The sequence below is a fragment of the Bos indicus genome, chromosome 11 (genome assembly GCF_029378745.1).
Source record: "Bos indicus isolate NIAB-ARS_2022 breed Sahiwal x Tharparkar chromosome 11, NIAB-ARS_B.indTharparkar_mat_pri_1.0, whole genome shotgun sequence".
In the NCBI taxonomy this organism is placed as follows: Eukaryota; Metazoa; Chordata; class Mammalia; order Artiodactyla; family Bovidae; genus Bos; species Bos indicus.
Window position 1 is genome coordinate 11,392,552 of NC_091770.1, and position 23,044 is coordinate 11,415,595.

A 23,044-nucleotide genomic window follows, 5' to 3' on the forward strand; every position below is an offset into this window, starting at 1 on the left:
TGTCTGTCCCCATGCTCTGGCCACCCTCAGGGCCTGAGGTCCTAGTCACTGCCTCTCCTGGTCCTGCTGGAGAAGTTGTGCATGTTAAATCTCTTCAGTCATGTCTGATTCTTTGCAACTCTATGGACTGTAGCCCACCAGGTTCGTCTGTCCATGGGATTCTCCAGGCAAGAATAGTGGAGTGGGTTGCCATGCCCTCCTCCAGGGGATCTTCCCAATCCAGGTATTGAACCCAAGTCTTTCTATGTCTCCTGAAATGGCAAGCAGGCTCTTTATCACTGGCGCTGTTGTAGCCACCCGTTCCAGGAAACAAACTCACTCAGAAGGACAATGCAGATAGTGGAGTGCAGTTTATTACACCAGCAGGCCCAAGGCAGAGTCTCCTTTTAGCCTGACCGACTTTTGTGAAAACCTCATATACCTTAAATGTACTGCTCAAGCCCACATCCCCAAATTCCTTAAACCAACCTTGGAAAGTGTTAAAGGGAGACACAATCAGGTCACAGCCATGATTCATAATCAGAAGGGTCAGCTGGTTATACATTGTAGCCTACACCAATTGGTGCCATGAAGATTACAAAGGTGATTGACTGCGTAGGGGATTATTACATTCTTTTTGGCAATGGGAAATCTTTGCCAAAAGAGGAGGCCAGTTCGGCCATAGGTATGTTATCCCCATTGCTACTGTTGTAGGAAGAGGGGGCCTCCCCTCCAGGGCCCCAAGAGCAGGCTCTTGTCTAATACTCGGAAAAGAATTGTCCAAGGAGACACGTGCTGACAAAGCAAGAGATTTTATTGGGAAAGGGCACCCGGGTGGAGAGGAGTAGGGTAAGGGAACCCAGGAGAACTGCTCTGCCAAGTGGCTGGCAGTCTCGGGTTTTTTGGTGATGGGATTAGTTTCCAGGTGGCCAATCATTCTGATTCAGAGTCCTTCCTGGTGGCACACGCATTGCTCAGCCAAGATGGATGCTAGCAAGAGGGATTCTGGGAAGTGGACAGACACGCGGTGGCTCCTTTTGACCTTTCCCGAACTCTTCCGGTTGGTGGTGGCTTATTAGTTCTGTATTCCTTACCAAGACCTCCTGTCGTAAAACAATTCATGTGAATGGTTACTAGAGAGCCTGGCCAGGGTGGGCGGTTTCAGTCAGTGTGCTTCCCCTAACTCTACCAGGCACGTAGTCCAAAGCTCACTGAAAGTGCAAGATGGAGTTTCCCTCTTTTTCAAGATGGAGTTAGCTCAGCCTATTCCTTTCCTCCCTCAGTGCCGCCTAAGAAGCCCCCTGGACTGAGGCAGAGGGAAGGCCAGAAGGGTTTGAGTTTGATTTGGGCCATTCTGTCCCACTGCTCTTAATCCTGTGGAAATTCCCCTCCCCAGTAGATCAATTCAGGCTTAATTCAACAACTGGTCAGATGGTGGGGTCTAGGCCAGTGGGGAGGGCTGGGGGACAGCCCAGCCACCAGGATCTACCTCCTTCCAGCTGGAAACAAGGGCAGTAACAATAGCAACACTAACACCCCTCACTGAGCACTTAGTGTGTCCCCGTCTTTTACTGAATAGAACTTACAAGTAATTGGATCATTATTGGTACCTTAGCAGGCACATTCTGGGCCACAGTGTCCCAGAGTGTGGTCTGGGGATCACCTGTTTCAGACTCAGGGAGGGTTCCCAGGTGTGGTACCCACAGAATCAGGATCTCATGAAGGTGAGCCCGATTTAACCCCAGCCTGGGTACCAAAGTTTGAAAACCACTGCTCCCAATTCTGCTGTCCCCTTAGAGCCAGAGTCACTCTTGGGATTTGTGTCTGGAGGTAATTACAGGTGGTGTGGGATTTGCCTGCCCACACACTGAGGCACAGCCCCCAGGAGGGCCTCCCCTACCTACTCCAGGAGAGGAGGGCAAGAGTCTCAGTTCCGTCTTCTTCCCACAGAACCGGTCTTCCTCCAGTGAAGGCTGACACTTCCTGAGGGCAGCGTTAGTACCCACCCAACATCCCTTGGCAAATAATCCATCCTGCTGGGGCATCCCACCCCAGGCCTCCCCCAGGTAGATGGCCTGTGGTGTTCACTAGGACCCAGTGGATTATACAGAACGAGATGCTCTGATGGACAACACAGTGAAGGTGGACCTGCCAACCACTATGGTCCCCACTCTGTCTGGAGAGCTTGTTCTGTCATGGGGCTGGGGACCTGGCCCCAGAGGGAGGAGGCTTTCATACCCCTTTCCTGTCCAAGAATCCCTCCTGACACTCGTTGCAGAGAGGGGTGTTAGCTGGCGATGATGTGGTCAGAGGGTCCACAGGCAGGAGCCGGAGCAGCTCAGTGACAGCACTTGCTGGGAGTCAGGAGTCCAGATAGCAGCCCTGCCTGCCTCCTGCAGACTTGGCCTTGGCCTTGGGCAAGTCCCTGTCTTCCTCTGTGGCTTTTGGGTCAAAGTTGACCAGGCGGCGTGTAATCTTCCCATACCCAGAAGAGGATCATCCCCTCCTGGCTATGCACATGTGTGTATGCGTGTTTGTGACGCGTGAATGTGTGATTTGTTATGTGCCGCCTTCAAGGACCGTCTTCCTCTGCTGTATCCCCGTGGGGTCCCCCCAGCCCCTGCACAGGAGCAGGGATCAGCAGCTTCCTCTATTGTCTCCCCCATTCGGGGTCTTCTTTCCACAGTGGACATACAGTGGGGTGGGGCCCCCACAAGTGCTCGTTTATGAGCTGTGGTTGAGAGTTCAACCAGCAATGTTCTTCAGGCCAGGGCCTGGGGAAATGGGTGCCAATGGGTGAAGGTCCCCAAGACAGAATTTCTCCATTGCTATTTGACTACTGGCTAGCACTGGCCCTTGGGCCCAGTGGAACCCAGCGTGGTGGCTAGTGGCCAGCTCACTCTGTCTCCGGGTCTCATGGCTCCCCCTTCACTCTCTTCCACAGGACAGCTCTCCTGCAGGCGCGTCCCCGGCTGCTCCTCCCTGTGCAAAGCCTTGTGTGCCTGGCAGCCTTCGGCCTGGCCCTGCCGCTGGCCATCAGCCTCTTCCCTCAGATGTCAGAGGTCAGTGGAGGGAGGGGCTCAAGGGCAGGACAGGGAAGGTTTGCAGTTTGGTCATTTATAAACCAATACTTAGTGCTGACTCCTTAGCAAGGGGCTAACTAGGCACTGGGGTTAGAACATGAATGAGACAGGCCCAGGTTCTAACCTCAAAGAGCCGAGGTCAGGCAGTGAACACAGCGATGACACAAGGAATAACAAGTGAACGGTGAGTAGTGTGAGGACGGGAGGTGTTCGGCTGTGGGAGGGGACAGTAGGGGCCCAAACGGCGCCTAGAGAGACATGGCGTTTCATGGGGCCTGAAGGATGGGTTAGAGCTGCCCAGGCATGTAAGAGGTGAGAGGACACATAGGCTGAAGTCACCTGGTGTGAAGGTAGGCAACTGAGGCCTGCATTTCTGGTGGAGAGGGGGAAGATGAGGGGCTGGTAAGGGGGCCTAGGGTCAGGTGGTACTGGGAAGCTGGAAGCCACCACAGAGGGTAAGTGTTACCAGAAGAGCTGTACAGAGCAGGGCCAGAGTCCTGATTTTGAATGGTCCCTGTGCTTGCATGGTGAGGCTGGGTTGCAGCTCCAGAGGAGAAGGAGCCTTCAGGAGGCAGTGGCGCGCGTCCAGTGAGAGGATGGTGGCTTGGACCAGGCTGTTGGCAGTGAGCATGGAGAAAAGTGGGTCCTTGAAGATAGAGTTAGGAAGCAGCTTTATCCGGATTTGACGAAGAACTGCATGTGGTGGGAAGACAAGAAACCGGCAGGATATGCGCCCGGCTACCAGGCAGATGTAGGTACTACTTAACAAGATGGAGACACGGAGGTGCTGACATGCGGGAGGACAGCGAGTGGAGCTGGATGCGTGCATGGGGCTTGAGCCTGCGGAACACGTGAACGGAGGTGCCCTGTGGGATTTGGCTTTGGGTCTAGAATCCAGGAGAGAGGCCTGGGCTGGAAGGACAGAAGCAGGGGCCCCCAGCCTAAACAGTGATGGAAGCCAGGGTAGTGGGTAGGACCAGTCAAGGAGTGTGTGGTGAATAGAGGCCTCCAGAAGTGTGCTGCCCAAGGACGAGTGGCCAGGGAGGTAGGGATAGAGCCAAATGGGATGAGACGTGGGGGCGTCCTTAGACAGCAGACCTTCCTGTGAGGTCAAGCTCTGTGAGGTTGAAGAGTGTCATTGGTATCTCTGGACATGAAGGCAAACCCCATCCCAAGGGATCAGTGGGGCTCAGCGGGGGGTGGGGGTGAGGAAATGGGGTGGCAGGCTGACCGCTTGGTCTAGAGGCTTGGGATGCAAAAGAGAGAAGAGAAAGGAAGCCAAGGGGAAAGAGAGAAGCAGTCCCACCACTGGAATGAGATGTAGGGTCAAGAGAGGCTTTATTTTCACTGTTTACAAATGGGAGAGACTGGAGCTTGAGCAAATGCAAAGGGAAGACCTCAGGAGAGAAGGAGGACATTGGAGGGGGAGGATGAAGAGCACGTCCATGAAGTGGGGGAGGCAGGGCACAGAAAGCAGTTTAGAGGATTCACTCGGTGTGGTGACCCCTCTCCCCTTCAGTAGGGGGAGGCAGATGTGGTTGGGGTGGAGTTCAGGGGTGGGAGGTTAAGGAAGTTGTTCTGATAGCTCCTGGGGTCTCAAGACTGAGCAGAGGTAGGAGGAGAGTGGGAAGGGGAAGTCAGAGGGCCATGGAGAAGGCTGGAGACCTTCAGAGGGAAGAGCAGGAGAGACCGGGGACCAAGGAAGTCAGAGAACCTGGAGGGCAGGGCCAGGGGTCAGTGGAGGGGATGGCTGGGGGAGGGTTCAGGGCTGTGGGGGTAGCCAGGGATCATCTACCCAGAGATACGGGGCCAGCTCCAGTTTTGTCTGTCTGGGTGAGCCATTTGGGAGGCTGGTATGAGTTCAGGAGGAGCAGAGGACTCCAGAATCTTAGCTGGGTTGGGGTGAAGAAGCACTAGCAAGCTGAGTGAGAAGAGCAAGGTTTGGTGCAGAGGCAGACCTATGGAGGCAAAGAACGACCACTGAACTCATGGGAAGATGGCGGCTGTGGCTGCAGCACTGACCCTGCTCAGTCCTCGCCAGAGGGAGTGCGAGGGGTACAGGTTCCCCCAGGGAAGTTGAGGAAGGTGAAAATAAGGTCCTGGGTGTTACACCTAGACTGTAAGGACTGGAGACATAGGGTCTTAAAATAGGAGGAAGTGACCCAGCCTCCAGGCCCCAAGGAGGGTATGGACTGGCGTCACTTCCCTCCACTGAGTCCCAGAGTTTTAGGAGGAAGCTATAATGGGAAGGGGCTCCTGTCTTGGGGGCCAGCCCAAGGCAGGTGGATGGAAAGCAGTATCCTCACGCCCACGGGCCCAGCCTTGCTACAAAGCTGGGGTACCCTTCCAAACCTTATAGCTCACTCCCAAAGCTGAACAGCTATATCCCGATGCTTAGGGACTCTAAATGGAGCTGGGGGTTCCAGGTTGCCTGGAAGCTCTGAAGATAGCGGGGAGGGCACTTCTTAGTGGTCCCAGCATCCCCATGTGGAAGGCCTGAGCCCACACTCCCCATGGTCATGAACTGCATCTCTGTGCAGTTGGGCCGCGTGTGCAGTTCTGGGCACGAGTTGAGTGCTCCAGGTGCTTGCAAGCACCCCTGTGTTCAGAAGCCTCCAGTAGCTCCCATAGCTCTACCCCTCTGCACAGGGGAGAGACCCAGGGCAGAGAAAGCCCACGAGGGAACTGGAGCCTGTCCCATTGGAAGGATTTTCAAGATCATCCAGTTTAGCACCCCCCTGGCTCTCTGTGGGGGGAAATGGAGGCCCAAAGAAGCTGAGGGTCCAGCCCAGAGTCGCAGATAAGCCAGAAACTGATGTGGGAGAACACCGCAGATGCCGGCTTCCAGTTCAGAGCTCCCAGGAGGTGTTGCATCTGCTTGTTTCGTGGGATTTTCTCTCTCTTTTCACCTACCCTGGGGCAGTGAGAGAGGAGGGAGCTGGGGCCTCTCTGTGGTGGTGGAGTCTAGAGCTGTAGGTCTTTGGAGGGTGCTGCTCTGGGACAAGTAACAGAGAAATGGCCACAGTCCAGCCACTCCAGCCTCCAGCTCTGGCTGCCGAGAGGTGGTCTAAGGGAGCGACGTCCAGGCTCCTTCCTTCCCCCATGCCTGCCACAAACAGGCGTGGAAGTTAGTTCTGGGTGTCTAACCAAAGTCCATCTCGTTGCAACCCACGCCTCTTTCTCTAGATTGAGAAGAATGTAGTCATTTTGTAATAAATCTCTAGAACTTTCTCTGGGAAAGGAGGGTAGGGCCATGATTTTCAGAGCCTCCTCCTCGCCTGCATCAACCCTACAGAATGCAGGCTGGCCTGTGCATTATGGGGTGTTTGGAGGGCTGTCTCTGACCTGTGGCACTAAGGCCATCAGGCTGAGAGGACCTTGTTCCCTCTTTCTTCCTCCCAATTAATTCTCTCTAACGAGGTGCTGCTTCTGCTGTGTGGGGATCACGTCTCACAACCCAGAAGCCAATGGGATTTGCCACAATGAGTCTGGACTTGCTTGGGCTGACCCAACCTTGCCAAGAGCCACCAAGGCTGTCAATAGGAGTAATCGCTGGCACACTAATTAATTAATTAGGTGACCTGGAGATGGAATTTAGGAACTGGTTCCTAGAATGGCTGGCCTGCAGTGATTGGTATGGGGTTTCCAACCCACTAACCCCAGAAGTTGAGGAAACAACTTCAATCCCCTCTTCAATCGCTGGGAAAGTTTTGTCTACTCTTTTCAAACTAGTGTTTCTGCCTATTAAAATGGTGCTAATTTTAAAATTAAAATTGCAAATGATAATAATTATAGCTACCATTTACTAAACATCTACTGGGCCAGGCAGCAGGCTGGGGTCTCTGAGTGCCTTGTATTAAATCTTCCTAATATTCCTTAAGTCAAGGGAGTACTCCTGTTTATCAAGGGGTGCTGCCTAGACAGTTAGATATATGAGTCTCAGGCTCTGGGGAGAGATTTTGGTGGGGGAACATGGAACCTTTGATGCATGGGGGGGACTAAAGCCCTAGAAGTGTCGAGGTTGCCATGGGAGGGAAAAAAGCTGTCTTAAAAAGGGCAGGAGCAGCCAGGGGAGAAACCTGATGAGCGTTTTCATGGACCCTGAGGACAAGGCCGTTTTGAGGAGGAGGGGGCTCCCTGCAAGTGAGCTGCTGCGGAGGAGACAGCAGGGGTTGACAAGGCTTGGCAGCCCGGGACTGTAGCTGGACAAAGCAGCTGAGGAGGCAAAGTGGTGGTCAGGATTCTGTCTCTGTTCCAAGCAATGAGCTCAGGGATGGGAAGCCACTGGAGAACAGCAAAGAAAGTGTCACTCGCCAGTGTTCTGTGAGACGGTCAAGGGATGGGACACATCGGGTGGCCGCTGTCCTGTGAGATGGGGGGTTGGGAGCCCGGGGAGAGGGCCGTGATGGGGAAGGAGTCGTACAGCCCAGGGCAGAAAGGCCTGGCCTCCCGGGGGTCCTGGGGTCCAGTAAGCAGAGGGCCCTGGTTGATATGGTGGTGAAGTGTGATTCCAGAACATGACAGTCCTGCAAGGCAGGACCAGTACTACTCCATGTTTACAACTGGAAACTGAGGCATATAAGCAGTGTGCCCAAGGCCCCGAGTTGGTAATAACGGAGGGGCTCTGTATTCACAGAAGGATTCGAGAGCCCTCCCAGTCCACCCCCACCTTACCGTCAAGTGAGAAGGCACAGGTCTGGACCCCAGAGGGCTCCTTGCTAATTTGCCAGTGGGAACTTTCCAGTGTGTTCCCCCAGCCCTCCTCCTTCATGGGGAATCCATGTCCAATTCACAGGGACCTTCTGAAGTCTGCCTTTGTTCTCCAACCCAGAGCTGAGGTCAGGTGGGGATGGGGGCCTATAGGCCAGCAGTTTGGGTAGGAAGCTTCCTTAGGAGCTTGAGTGTGAGAATGGGGAAGCAAGGTCTGGCCTCCCTTCTGAGCCCCGGTCCTGTCACAGGGAGTGTGGGGTGTGTCCTGGTGGACCCTGGAGCCTACAGGTTAAGGCTTGGCCAAGGCCAACTCAGCCAGGCTGTGCCCAGACAGCGATGGGCCCATCTGTATCCCTGCCGCAGATATTGGGGGTGCTTTCCCCTTTCCTTGTAATTCGGAGGCCCGTGTCATAGCCCCTGCTCTCAGGGAGCTCTGTTTTCTGGGGAGGCAGATAGAAACCCAATAACCAAGGAATGTCGGGTGCAGCGCAGCTAAGATGGAAATAAAGCAGGGTGCTGTGCTGGAGCTCACCCAGGGCTGTGCCAGTCGCAGAGGCCGCCCTGTGGCGTGTGGGGCCTGGTTTGTTTTGACCTTTCTGGCCCTACCCTCTATGGAGGTTGGGGCTCTGGGCTCCAGGCCAACGTGGCCAGCTCTGTCCTCCCCCAGACACACGTACACACACACACACACACACACACACGTGCTGGTGCCTAGGGTCCCTCAAGGGAGATGTCCAAGGTCCAGTCTCCGGGCCCGTGGGCTTGGCTGACCTGGGGATGATGAACGTCCCTCCCGCTCTGACAGCCAGTGTTCCCCACCTGGGAGCATTTCCAATCCCGTTTAATGAACCTCTTGTCTCCCCACAGCAAGAGGCAGCACCTTTGCCAAGTGCCCCGCCCGTGGCCCTGCCCGCTCTGTCTCTGTCTCTCTTTGTGCCTCTCTCCCTCGATTCCTCTGGGCTCTCCCCCACCCCATTCCCCTCTCTTCCCCCCGCAGTTCCCCCGGGAGCTTGGGGGGCTGGGGAACCGGGCAGCACATACAAGCCGGAGCCATTGTTCGACAATCTGTTTTTGTCTTCATCTTGTTGGCAGGCGGCAGGAGAGGAGCAAAAGGTTAATGAGACACTGTGCAGCGGGATTACCGCGACGGCGAGCGGCGGGCGGGCGAGCCAGCCGTGGTGACAGGGAACTAATTAGGAGCAGTTTAACAGGAGGAAAAAGTGAGATCTCCTCTTCACCAACTGTCAATAATTAGCTGGTTTGGTGAGGTTGAAATGTGTCCACATGAAAAGGTGGGGCTTTTCTGTGGACGAGTCAGGCTCGGGGGTCCAGGGGCCCCTGGGGGCTCTGTCCTGTCCCTAGGTGGGGTTCAGGCTGGGGCCTGCCCCACGTGCCCTGGGTATGCCCTCCTCGCCTCTGCCTGGCATCCCCCCACCTCAACTCTCTGTGTGAGTTTGGGCTTCACCCCAAGACCTCCGTTTCCTTTGCCACAAGATGAGGGGTTGGAAGTAAGCTTTCTCCTGGTTCTGTCCATTAAGATTCTGGAAGTGAACCCATGAAACTGGGCCCTGGTACTGGAGCCAGGAGAGCCAGTGGCGGGCTGTAGGACCTTAAGTCAGATGCTGACTGTAGGGTGCTTCTCTGGTAGTGTGGGTGCACCACCCTCCGGGGCCAGGCATGGCTTGTGAATGGTGCTGAGTGGCGAATGGGCAGAACCTTCCTTGGAACATGCCTTGGGGCCCCTGGACCCTGACTCAGCTCCTTAGCCCTCCCCGCAGCAATAGGGGTGGGAGCACAGGAAAGAGTGGCTGGACTGCCTCTGTAGGGCCGGGGGCTCCCCAAGTGTGTACATGTCTCTGTCTCTCCCCTGCACCAGCTTCGCAGGGTCTGTGTGGGGCCAGGAGTCCGGTTCACCAGCAGCGAGGGTTGCATGTCTCTGTCCCTCCCCCGCACCAGCTTCGCAGGGCCTGTGTGGGGCGAGGAGTCCGGTTCACCAGCAGCGAGGGCTGTTGCCCTGTGGTTGCTGACTGTGGGTTGTTGGTTTGTTGGTCCCGACACCTCAGCAGGGAACCCCCCCTCTGCCCCTCCAGGCTCTGCCAAACACCTTGACAGGAAGAAAAGACATCATCTGAGCCCCCCAGGGCTTCCTGCTCAGAGCTCCCCCATCAGCCCTGCTAACCCACAACCTCTCCCTCTCAGCCGAGCCCTTCCTTAACTCAGCCCTGGAGGGCCCAGGGCACCAGAAGCTCAGGGCCTCCCATGTCCTCACTCTAGTCACCCTGGTCTCAGAGATTGGCTTTTAGAGCTCACGTGCATGCTCTAGATGAGGTGTTTGAAGGTCAAGCTTAGCCATGCCCCTGCTCACTCCCCTACTCCTCCCAGGTCCCCCTCCCAGCTTCCATAGTTAAGAAACAAAGAGGCACACCATCCCTGTATGGGAAAAAATATGGGTACCCCCAGTGGGTACCAGAGCTTCCACCATCTCTCTCCTCATCACTAGCCCCAAAGTAAATGATAGCGACCAGCTTGGCTGGAAGCTGTGACCTGCCAGAAACAAATGTCTCTCCTAGCTTGCCTCTTTTTCTCTGAGAAAGCCTTTGAATTCCCAACCAAGAATGGAGAAGAGTTGGGAATGAGCTCAGGTTCATATTCAGGTCTTTCCAGGTGGAACTAATGGTAAAGGACCTGCCTGCCAATGCAGGAGACGTAAGAGACATGGGTTCGATCCCTGGGTCAGGAAGACCCCTTGGAGGAGGGCATGGCAACCCACTGCAGTATCCTTGCCTGGAGAATCCCATGGACAGAGGGGCCTAGTGGGCTACAGTCCATAGGGTCGCAAAGAGTCAGACACGACTGAACTTAGCACGCAAGCTGTTCTGGAAGAGGTTCCTTCTCCAGGAAGTCCTCCCTGATGAGCCCCACTAGGATCTGTCTCACCCCACACGTGTAGACTCTGGTCACATGTTTCCTGCATCCCAACTCCCTCCCCAGGATGGTAGTACTGTCTCCGGGTATCGCTAAGGCTAAGAACTGGTGCTATTTAGCAACAGCTAATGCAGAGCATGGCTTATCTGGGCTCACCTTGACTTGATTGCTTCCTGCTTTTCCCACTCTTCCAGGGCTGACACGAGACCAGAGCGATGTCTAGGAGGCATCTTGTCCCTCTTAGGTCCACCAAGATTGACCATCTTCCAGAGCAGGTGTTTCCTCCCCTCCAATCTCGAATCCATTTCCTACTTTGCTTGGAGATGTTTGTTTGGGGCTTTTCTCCTTTACTGCTTTAATCAGTCCCTATTGAACTCTGAAGCGGGCTATTTTTGCCATCAGAAATCTGCCGCCTCCCCGCCCGCTGCTTTCTTGGAGTTTGCCCACAGGACCCCCCAGGAGGGATGGATGGGAATGGCAAAGCCGCTCGGAGCCCAGGAACGCCAACGCCACCTGTCACGTTGCCTGTTCTGCACACCCCCACCCCAAACCTGCGCGTGCACGCAAGCCCACACACGGGCACGTGCACGAACATGCACACACGTGCCCTGGTGACAGGCGTCAGCAGGGCCACCTCTCAGGCCATCCCTCCCCAGTTCTTTCCAGGACCTTCTAGAACACCTATCTAAATAGAGGCCAGGAAGGAAGGAGGCTTGGTTATGCAAAGCTTTTGCGGAGACAATTAAACGGGTCAGTATATGTGAAGTGTTTCGGGTGTACCTGGCCCACAGCAAGGGCTCAGTCCTGTGAGCCGTGAGGAGACACAGGTAAGCAAGACCTAGGCTGGTGGTGGGATAACCATGGAGTCCTGCCTTCCTTAAGCAGGTTTTCTAAGCCTCCAAAGGGTTCTCTCATCCATTTCTTGGTATTATCCACATTGCAGCCCCAGGAGTAGAAAATCTCCCCACCACACATAGAGGGAAACTGAGACCTGAAGAAGATGGGGGCAGATGGGGGCGGTAGAATGATTCTGAGATTGGCCCACCAGGGGGCCCCTCAGGAGCTCCAAATGGGGAGGGAGCTCTGCACATTCCCTGGATGCACATTGCCTGGCGGGGGTGGGGGGGGTGGGATGGAAAACATAACATAAGATTCCCAGACTTGAGGAGTTCAGTTTGGTTCAACTTTTATCAAGGACTGACTATGCACAGGGTGACCGAAACTACCCTGAATGGCTCACACTGACGTGGGGGGCGGACCCGGGATTCACAGCTGGTAAGAGTACGAATCAGTGCGTAGCTGGGGGTGTGATGGAGAAGAAACAAGTGCCCGGGGCACCAGGGGCGACAGCAATGGGTTTGGTCTGAGAAGATCAGAGGAGGCTTCCTGGAGGTGGCAGGCAGCCTTAGCGGATTAGGCCTCAAAGCTTGAACACATGATGGAGAGGAGTTGGTGGATGAGGAGGCAGGAGAAGGTGGCAGAAGGCCTTGAGTGTCCAATCAATGAGTCTGACATTCATTGGAAGGCAGTGGGGCCCAGCGCCACCACTGGAGGCCTGACCCAGGGATCTGGGCTCAGGCCCGAGCTGCTCCCAGCCCTGGCCTAACACCCCTGTCCTCTGAGAATGCTCAGGGTGATGCTCAGGCCTGGGTGTGCATATCTAAGCAGGACCTGAGATCTGCCCAGCCTTGGTGAGAGAGGGTGGTTTGCGGCTGCCCAGTGGGCAAGTTGGTTCCATGCTTGGCAGAGTTGGACAAGTTGGTGCCGGCTTGGGCTTTGGATCTGTGTCAATGTCGCCACCACCTGCAGACCCTCAGAGGCCCAGACCCCTGACCAGGAGCAGGAGGCAGCTTTGAGCCATGTCACAGGGTCATGCGTATCACCCCACCCCCTGCCCAGTGCCTTTGAAAGGGAGGCAGAAAAGCCACCAGAAGAAAGGCAAGGAGGAGGAACTTCTTTGTAGTAGGTAAAAGCCCCAGAGAATGGGGCACAGACCGGGGATCCAGTTTCCTGTTTATGTCTCAGCACCTTAGCTCCAGGTTCAAATATGTAAACTATCCGCTGGCTGCGGGCTGCAGGTGTGTGTGCTCCCAGGCTGCAGAGGCAGAGGTGGCCCCACATACATTCCTGCCTCTACCCCCCATCCAAGATGAGCCAGGAGACAGAGGCGAATAGCTCAGGGTTAACCCTTCCAGCGCCACCAAGGAAGCCCATCCGGCCGCTCTAGGGTGCTCCGGGGCCAGTGGGCCTGGGAGTACTCTGGGGAGGCTGGTGCTTCCTGCTTGCTGCCTCTGACCTTAGATGTAGCTGGAAGTCTGGGGCTATCTGCTCCAAGGGGAGCAGAGTCTGAGCTGGGTCTGGAGACTAGGGTGGGGCCTCGGCTGGGGAGGGCATCTGGATGAGGCTGTGGGAGTCAGGGTGCAGTTCTGCCTGGCAGTCCTTGAGTGTGAGCAGGACAGCACTGCTCATCTCAAGGCAAAGTGGGGCTGTTCCCAGCAACCCATTTCTTCTTGACACCCCCAGTTCTAGGGTGGGGTACCATCAGCCAGTGCTGCTGGATCACTTCAGCCAGGGCTCTGGCTCCCCATCCTAGACATCCCTTCTCTTGAGGCCCAGGCTGCTGGTGGACAGGCACCTGGGGAGGGGTTTGTCAGATGAAGGAAGGGACCCATAGGTTCCTGCAGGCCCCCTGGGCTGCCTGCACTGGGTCACCCTTCTCCCTGTGGCCACTCCTTGTCCAGCCTTCTTTCTCCTTGTCACCTTCTCCCCAGAGGAGGCCCTTCAGAGCTTCTCTGTGGTCAAGCCCCTGCCCTTGGCCCCCTCCCCAGGGATTCTAGTCTTCTGGGCTGATGCTAGTGGCCTCTGCTTGCTACACTCACTCCTCTCACTGGGCCTTGGCCTCTCCCTCCATCCACAACCCACCTGTGAGCCAGTGTGGCCATCACACCATTTGTTCTGCTGCTGACATAGCACGTGAAGCAGGGGGAGCCCCAGAGAACACATTCCCGGTCTCTACTTCGGGGCCCTGGAGCTGGTTAGCTGCCCTCCCTCAGTACCTGAATCACATTCATTTACCAGCACAGCCTTGGATATGATTTCTGTGGAGGAGACTCAGGCCCACCCCACCCCCCACCACCAACCGCAGAGAGGTGATCGTCAAAGGCTGGGTAGCACAGAGGTCCCTGCCCCGGGCTCCCCTGCTGGGCCCAGTGGTGAGGACCCCCAGTGGTCCCAGCATCCGTGAGTCCATGAGATGCTGGGGCATTGGCTCAAGCCCCAGCTATGGTCAGAGAACTGGAGAGGCCTTAAGCAATGACCAGTTGAACTGGCCCGTGATAGAAGCGAGAGGCTAAGTGAGGGTTAGGAGTCCTCCTGGGTTCTAGGGGGTCACCAGATCCCACCCAAATCCCGCTGCCAAGACCAAAGACTGAAGCCTCTCAGTCTTCGCCGGGGCCGTTCTGTTTGCCTGATGTCCATGCTGCTGTGGTCTGTGGTGCCCTCCGTCACTGTCTCTGCTTCTTGGGCTGGACCCCCAAGGCCACCATCATGGGCTTGTTCCCTACACCCACCCCTCAAATGTGCCTGTTCCCTCGGCCTGGCGCCCTCCCCTGCCATCTGCTCTTCTGGGCAAGCTCTTCTACTCCGGGGCTCCGACTGTGCTCTCACATCCAGGGCTCACTCTTCTGCCCAGGGCCCTGCCCAGAGCTCCACCCCCAAGACCTGCCTGCCTCCCCCGCTCCTCAGCTGGGAAACCCAAGCCTACCACACTCCCACTCTGACCCGCCCCCCACATTCCCCTCCTCTGAGAATGGCGTCACCAGCCACCCCGGCTCCCGAGCTAGAATTAGGAATCATCCAGTGCACAGTCATCCTCCACACCTCCCTCTCACCCCCACGTGGAATTGGTCATCAACTCCTATGGCTTTTGTCTTCAGAAAGGATCCCCGCACACCCTCCCGTCAGCCCCCACTGGCGGCATCCTAGGGAAGACCTGGCACCTTTCTCTGATGCCTGAAGCTGCCACCTCACTTACTCCTCCATCCCACCCCCACCAGCAAGATGGGGATCTTGGACCACCCCTGCTCAGAAGCCTCGTGGCTTTGCCCTCAGATAAAATGCTGACATCTTCAAGTGGCCTACGAGGGCCTGCCTGTCCCAGCTCCGCCTCCATTTCCGCCACATTCCAACCTGTCCACCGTTGCCCACACCAAACATGCCATGCTGGCCAGCTAATGCTTTTCTCTTCCCCAGCAAGCTTTTTCTGCCCTCTCTCATCAAAACGCCCATTTCTTCCTGGCTTCCCTCCCCTGAGAAGTCTTCCTTTCCTGTTCTTTCATCGGTGCATGGTAACCCCCAATGCGTGGTAACTCCTCCCCAGTTGCCATGGCACTTTGTCTCTCTGGAACCCATCTGCTTTCCTGTCTGACTCCTCCCCTAGACTTGAAGCTTCTCAAGGGCACGGGCTGGTCTTGTCCATCTCTGTGTGCCCAGCCTGGTGTATGGCGTTGGCAGCCATAAGCATCCGCTACTTAAGAGCCGACTGAATTGAAATGAGAGGAAAAGCCTTAGATGCCATCTGTCCCCAAGTGCCTGCTCCTGAGTTGAGGGCCTCGACCACCGCCCTCCCCGGCAGCCTTCCCATTGCCTGCGTCTCCCCCCTGCTTCCCTCCTACCTGCTGTCCTCAGCTCAGTGGGGAGCTGGAGGGGGGAGCCTGGGTCTGCGACAGCTCCACTGAGAGGATGAGGTCTCAGTCTCCACCAGGGCCAGTGCTCTCCAGGGAACGGGCCGAGGAGGCTGTGGCCCTGGCCCGTGGTCCTCCACCATGGTGGTGAGCAGCCTCTCTGATTTTAATGCGGGACTCAGTGCTTCAGTGAAAGCCGGCATGGGAAGTTGCTAATAATGGCACTAAAATAAAATATGCTACATCTGTTATGGGTAGCAGAACAAAATTAGCTGCTCACACCTCTGACATCCAAGATGTCTTAACTTAAAATACTCCTTGGCTTACTTTACATCATTTACTGATTATATTTAAAAGAAATACAATTTTGCAATTACTGTTCTTTCCAGCGTGATATCTATGCATCATTTTCCTTTTATGTTTATATATTTCTCCTTCATTAGTGCAGTCTGAAGGGTGATTAGGATTCTTCAAACATTTTACAGAGGTTAAACGTTGATTAAGATTTAATTATTACTGTAAATAGCTTGGAATGACATATGGTGCAAAAGCCTGACATATGTGCATTTGAATAAATGAAGTGCTATTTCCCAGGATGCCTCAGTAGCTGTTTAACAGCTTTCCCGAAGGGTTATGTTACACCTCATGGTAAGATTGCTGGGATGTTATATTTTGTTGGTTTTTGCAGCTGAAAGCTAAGAACAGTTTTCCAGTTTTTTAAAAACATTGAATATTTTAAATACCTAAATTGTTTTGCACAAATTTTTGCTAATTTGTCTAACTAGGTTAAACATTTTCAAAAGCATTTAGATTTTTAAGCGTGGGCGCTGTGCATTGTGTCAGTGGCAGCATGGGGACGAGGGGAGCCGGTGGGGCGGAGAGGACTCGGAGGCCAGCAGGGTGTGCAGGGAGGAGGTGGTTCAAGGAGAGCGGGTGGGGACGAGGCCTGGGCCCTGAGCCTGGTTCTTGCCTCTTTGGCCTTCTCAAGTGGGCTGTGTATCGGGGTACCAGAGACCACAGGGAGAGGGTCCCTGCCAGCTGCAGTCCACAGGGACTCTTGTCTGGCCTCAGACCTGAGTTCTCCGAAAGCTGGGCCAGGCTATGGCACCTCCTGCCTGCTCCCCAGGGCTGCCATGTCTTGATATATAGCACGTACCTGGGACCAGGCTCAGCTGAGCTGACTGGTGCTTCCTGATTCAACCTGCGGCAGGGGTCAGGCCGGGGCTCCTCACGGAGCCTCCCTCCTGGCTCCCTCAGGTTTAGGGGCTCCGGCATCCCCACTGGCTCAGCCCCCAGAGCTGTGGGTCAACATCCGGGCTGCTGTGGGGACTCCCAGGGGACCCCGCCCTCCCAGTACTTTCTGCCTTTCTTCTTTCCACTCATTGACTCAACACTTGAGAACACCTGCTGTCTCCCGGCCTTGAGGATGCAGGATGCACAGCAGCATGCACTCGCTGCCTCATGGAGCTTGCGATCTACCGTGGGAAGAGGAGCAGGAGCAAGCAGTCAGCCTCAAATCATGTGCTACAAGTGTACAGAGGGAGGCAAGTGTGGGGCTGGAGAGGTGGCTACACCCAGCCTGGATGAGGGAAGATATCTGAAGCAGCGGCCTGGAAGCTGAGCGGAGGACCAGGGATTCAGAGTAGGCCAGGCGAGGAAGAGGCAGAGGGGCAGCTCAGGCAAAGACTCGGGGTGTGAATAAGCCAGTGTATCTGAGGCACTGTGATAGGCAGGTGTGCTGTGTCTCCAATCCCACGGACAGGGTGGCGAGAGCGAGGCAGGGTCTGGGTCCCTGAGGGCAGTGGTGCCGGTGAGCCCTTTCATAACAAAGAGAGACATGATCGGACTTGCTGCTGAGAAGGCTCACCCTGGCTGTGGTGGAAGAGGGGCTGGAAGGGGTGAGACAGTGAGGGGAGGGAAAGAGAGTGGAGGTCTGGAAGACCTGCGGTCCCTGGCCAGAGCACCGTTGGACGGTGGTGTGAAGCTGGGGTCGGGGAGGAAGAGACAAGGAATTCAGTTCTGTTCTAGATGGGTCGAGTAGAAGTACCTATGGAGCTGTGCGCAGGGAAGAGGGACCCCCAGACCCTGAGAAGCGTCCAGTAGGTGTCACAAAAAGGGAGCTGGCAGTAAGCTTGGAGAGAAAGACTTTTGTGGAGGGGAGTGGAAACAGAAGCCAGGTTTGCAGTGGGCTGGGAAATCAGTGGGAGGTGAGGAGCTGGAGCTGCCCTTAAAGGAGTGGACAATGCCTTAAAGAAGCGAGGTTGTTATGGGGGGAGAGAGCCCCAGTGGTAGCAGGAACTCGACCTGGGGTAATGGAGGGTGTCAGATGGGAGGTTCTCTGCTGATGAGCAGGAGTCCCTGAAAAGGTGGGCAACAGGGTGGGCCATCTGGCAGTGGTCTCCAGTGTGGGGTCCTCCGGGGGCAGGGATAGCCACAGTGGGGCAGCAGGAGGGCAGATCCGGAGCAGAGTGAGAACACAGGTAGGTCATGGGTTTGACAAGAAGCTGAGGGGTGCCTCGTGAGGCCTTCTGTTTTCACTCCAAGGTAGGAAGATGAGTGGGAAGCTGAGGGCGGGGAGGCTGAGGAGAGCAGAGGAGGCTTTAGGCGGCCTCTGCGGAGAATGGGAGATGGAGCTGACCAACCATATGGCCCAGGGGTGGGGATTTTCTGGCCACTGTGAGGGTCAAGCCAAAGTCAAGGACAGTGACCTCTGAGCAGTCTCTGCTAGGTGGTCAGGTTCAAGTGGGGAGAAGGTAGATGCGTGATGGAGCTGCTCCTTCTGCCAGTCAGGCGTGAAGGGCCTTGCAGCTTGGAGAGGCTCAAGTGGTGGCCTCTCACATCCAGCTGGAGGGGGAGGATGTGAAGACAGCTCTAGAGAGTCTGGGGCTGGGGTCGGTGGTCTGAAAGCAGATAGGAGAGTGAGGAGGGTGCTTGGAGGGACAGAGGATGGTGGGGTGCAAGAGGGTGGGGTTTGGATTTGAGTTTGGGTGGAACATCCCTGGGGGACGAGGTCCTTGGAGATGAGGGAGACGGAGAACTCAGAAGGTAGGACTTTCCCCTACATGGTCGTGCTGGCAGCGGGTGAGGTACAGCTTTGGCTGGAAGGGGTGTCGTGAGCCCCTAAGTAGAAGGGCAGGAAAAGAGGAAGATGCGTCACGAGGTGGCACGCATGGGCCCTGGTTGGGGGCCGGGGGCAGAGGAGAAGTGGCAGCACCAGGAGGTCCTGACCGCTGCTCCCAGCTCCCCACTTGTCCCCTCCCTCCCGTCCCCTCACCTTTCCTCTCTGCTCTCACTCTCTCCTCAGATCGAAACAAGCCAGTTAGAGCCTGAGATCGCCCAGGCCACGAGCAGCCGGACAGTGGTGTACAACAAGGGACTGTGAGCAGTGGCCGGCCGGCCTGGGGACAGAGCGTTGTCCAGGCCCGGAGTTGGGGGCAAGGAAGGAGTCCTGTGGGCTGCACCTGCAGGGAGAGACAAGCTGACCCCCACCCCCAGTCCCAGGCCACCTGGGGGAGCACTCCCCCCACAGTGGTAGGGAGACTAATCGATTCATGAATTAACATAAGGGAGAAGAATTCTGACACATTTACTATAAAAAATAATCAAGTGCATTTCTGGGCCTTACGTGGGGTTGTCAAAACTCTACTTAGCACAATTATGTGTGAAGCTGAAAAATTGTAGAGTGCCCACGGGGTAGGGTTAGGATCCTTTTATACTTGGTTTCTTTTTTATTTTTAATCAGAATCAAGCCTTGGTTACAGCTGCCCAGAGGCAGCAGGTGGTGGGAAGAGGAGAAGGCCTGGGAGCTGGTGGTCCTGGTGGCTGGGCTGCTGGATTTAAGATGCTACTGAGGCCAGGCCCGATGGCTGCCTGGGCTGGGGAGGGGAGGCAGGCAGATGAACCAGCTGTGAGGAAGTTCCTCAGGAAGTGGCCCAGGAAGTCAAGGGGCACTGGAAGATTCCTTGGGCAGCTGGCTCTGAGTGTGGCCAGCCTGCATTCACGCCTCTCCTGCAAAACCAATTCCTCTGGATGAAGCCCAGTGACACACTTAGGCTGTTGTCACCCTACATGGAGCCCTCATCCACGTGGGACCCGAGATGGTTCCGGCTCCAGGCAGGAGGCCCTAAGAAGGAGCAGTATTTGGCGGAAACTGTGCCTGCATTCTGGCCTCTGTGGGAAGGTCTTCCTTCCAGGCACAGGCTGGAAGCAGGGTGTTGGGGCCGAGGGTGGGGCTGGAGCCGGGCTGCCTGCTGTCATCTCCAGCCACCAGGTCGGCTACCCAGCTCATAATTTCCCGAGCAGGAGGGTCTTATGCCCAAAGCCCAGATCTCTAGGCATCGACCTGAGAGTGTCAGCCCTGGAACAGCGGGCCCTGGCTCTGGCACTCATGGGCTGTGTGACCTTGGACAAGTGTACTCCCTTCACTGAGTCTCCACTCTCTGTCTGGAACCAGAGGACTGTACGGAGGCGTTCCCACCTGCTGTTTCAGCTAGACTTCATCTTTGCCCGTCCTGCTCAGTGGCTGGGCAGTCCAGGCACATCCCCAGTGTGGACACTGGACTGGGAATGGGGCAGGCTCCTTCGGAATGGCCAGCGGTTGGCCTCGGCACCGGAACCTTGCCCTTCTGTATGTGAACATCCTGGGAGCACGTGACCTTTGCCAAACACCTTACAGTTCTGGAGCAGGGGCAGAGTGCCTGCCTGGGCCTGCGTGTGCACACCTGCCCGTGCCATCGCCTCTCACTGTGCACAGGTCTCTGAGGCCCCTTGCTGCTGGCTCCCACTGGCAGGCCAGAAAGAGGAGAGCTCTGCAGGAGCTTTGCAGAGGGAAGCAGGGCCTGCGGTGAAGATGAACAGGATAACCCCCCTGCCACACCCCCGTCTGAAAGGCCCAAAGAGGAAGCCTGGCCTCCAGGCATCCCTCACCTGGCCCTAGCTGGAGTGGAGCCTTTGATATGCTCCCCTGGTGACTTCACCCTGAGAGAGAGACGTGGCCAGAGATGAACACACACAGGGGCAGGAAAGGACAAGTGCAGGGCAGAAAGTGCGTGGCCATGGGCGGCTCTTCCTGTCTTTAGGGCAGGGTGGTTGTGAGGTGGGCCTCCCACAGGCATTGACACCGCGTACCCCCAGAAGCCCCTGCTTCTCTCTCCTCCCAGCCAAACCCTGATGCCCCCCAGCTAGCTCTGCAGGATACTGCTCTGAGGGCTCCTCACTTTCCAAAGGAGCAGCCCATCAGTAAAGGCAGAAGGCAGAGACAAGCATGGAGGGCATGAGCAGTGTTGGACGGGCAGGTGGTTTCCGCTAATCCCCCTGTAATGGGAATGTGCCAACTACTCGGGGCTGGGCATGTCTGGGGCCTCTCTTGAAAAGCTCACTTCAAGCTCACCTTGCCCCACCTCTCACAGGGTCTTGTTCTTTTGCACTTTACCTTGGGACCAAAACTGCCCACCCTAGCCCCTCTCCCATCCCCTCCTGGGCCCTGGCAGAGACGGGGGTCTTTCCAACTCGGTCTGTGTGCTTGCTGCCCCAACCCTGGGAGCCCTGTGGCCTCAGCATCTCATAACCTACTTACATTGTCTCCTGGGTGATTTCTGGTCATGCTCCCAATGCAATTTCATGTGAGCTAAGGGGGTTTCTCCTGGAGAGAGGGGAGTGAGGGGTGGGTGGGAAAGGATCCTGATAGCTCAGTGTAATAGTGACAGAGGTTCAGGGGGCCATGCTGCTGAGTCCTGGTCTGGCTGCATTAAATACAGTGAGGGTAAACTTTTGGTCAGCATCCACCCTCTACTCTGCTGAGGCCAGAGGACAAGAGGCCTCGTGGGCAGACTGGTTCATATCTGGAATGGAGGCTGAGGCAGGACCCACTGAGGACAGGGCCTGGCCCAGCTGTGCCATAGCACAGGGCATGCCTGCCACTGACTCTTGAGCCCTGATGTCCCAGCCTACCCTCCTCTGGTCACTTCAAACATTCCCTCAGGCTGGGGGATACCCTGCTGCTATCCCAGAGAGTAATCTGAGCGCGCAGGGATTAAAAGCCCAAGACGTCGAGATGACCGACCGGCCCCGTTTCAATCCCTGACTGTGAGCCAGCGGGTCTCCTGTCCTGATGGCCTGAGAGGAGAAGGGCCGGGGCACGGAAGCAAGGTGGTTTTCCAGCCCTGGGTCAGAGTGAGCGAGGCACCAGCACACATGCTGCGTTCCCTCCCAGGGTACTCTGCAGTGTCTTTTTAACCTTCTCAGAAAATTTCTCAAATTCTGTGATTTCTGTAATACTATTGAGCTGTGGGCAATAAATGATGGATTTAAGGCATCAGGGCTTGGCTTTGTGAATTGTGGGTGGGAAGGGTGGGGGTGGGGAAACAGTGGCAACCAGCCAACAGCTGACTGAGAATTTTGTGGGAAGGCCCTGAGGACGGTGCAAACCTATCCTCTAGGAGGGTCAGGCCTGCTGGGAGGCCCATAGGGAAAGAGAGACAGAAGGATGGAGGAGCAGGAGAGGGCAGAAAGCTGGACGAGGGGGTGAGGTGAAACTCTGCCAAGGGACCCTTTACAAAGTGGGTGCTAAATGGAGCACCTACTAAGGGCCCACTGCAAGGAAATGAGTAGAAAAGGGATTCTGGTAGATGCTCAGCTGCTGATAGCCGGAAGACAGGAGGGAGGCATTGCGGGGGGGATGCATTCTGGACTGCCTGGGGGCCAGGAGGGACTTCAGAGGGAGAGGTGTGCGCCAGGTCGAAAGCTACCTGGCATTGACATGTACCATTGTGTGCATGGTACCATCCCTGGCAACTCTGCCTCTTTTAGACTCTTCCACAGTCCCTCAGGGCCAGCCTTGGCCACCTCCCGACAGCTCCTCCAGCTCCAGGCAGCTCCCAGAGTTCCTGAGGAGGTGAGGCCTGGCTTCTTCTCTGGGACCTCCAAGCATCGTCCGCCCTCTGCAGGGAGGAGCTGATGGAGCTGATGGCCTCCCCTGCCAGTAGTGGATGTGTGGTTCGTGGTCAGGCAGCCCCGGGTTCCGGTTCCAATTTGGCCTCAGCATGACTGTGACTTCTAGCTGATCACTTCCTCCGTTCACCCATTCATTTGGTCAGGTGTTTATGGAACGTCTCCAGCAACACTTTGGTGTGGCTAAGGGTATAAAGTGTCAAGAACAGCATTGCTCGCTGGACTGGTACTGGAGAGACCAGGTGAGGAACGCACCCAGACTCTTCTCCACGCGCCTCCCAGGCGTCAGAGGGGCTGCTGCCTCCCCTACCTAGGCACAGGGCCTCCCTAGGAGGGTAGGAGGAGGAAAAGGACAAGGGAGGGGTCTGTTCTCAAAGTGATGCTTTTAGGTCAGGGGCCGTCTGGTCTCTGGGGAATTTGCTAAGAGCCTCACTGGCCACGGCCGCCATCAGGACGGAAATCCTTGACTCTCTGGACAGACGCAAATCCCTCCTGGGAGCTGTTTGTTGTTTTTAGCTAGTTCGGGGGCTCATCTTCTGCCCAGCCCAGAGATCATTGACACTCCAGGAATGTGGCTTCCCCTGGCCCCATCCCCACCCACTGGCCCCTAGGGCCTCCCTCCTCCCACTCAGGCCACGGTTAGGAGGAGAGTCAGAGTGCCAGCGGAGGAAAGCAGTGATGAGTGACAGTTTCCCAAGGCGCTGGGGAGCCCAACCT

General features: G+C 56.1%; 1 protein-coding gene across 2 annotated transcripts in view; it reads left to right on the forward strand.

Annotated features, from left to right (window-relative positions):
• SFXN5 (sideroflexin 5) overlaps positions 1–21,692 on the forward strand; it is a 127,318-nt gene extending 105,626 nt beyond the window's left edge. For both annotated transcript variants that reach the window (XM_019969935.2, XM_019969936.2), the window contains 2 exons: positions 2,924–3,041; positions 18,684–21,692. In XM_019969935.2, the coding sequence (XP_019825494.2) occupies positions 2,924–3,041; positions 18,684–18,761 (196 nt within the window). In that variant the 3' untranslated portion in view covers positions 18,762–21,692. The remainder of the gene's footprint in view (positions 1–2,923; positions 3,042–18,683) is intronic.
• The last annotated feature ends 1,352 nt before the right edge of the window (positions 21,693–23,044 follow it).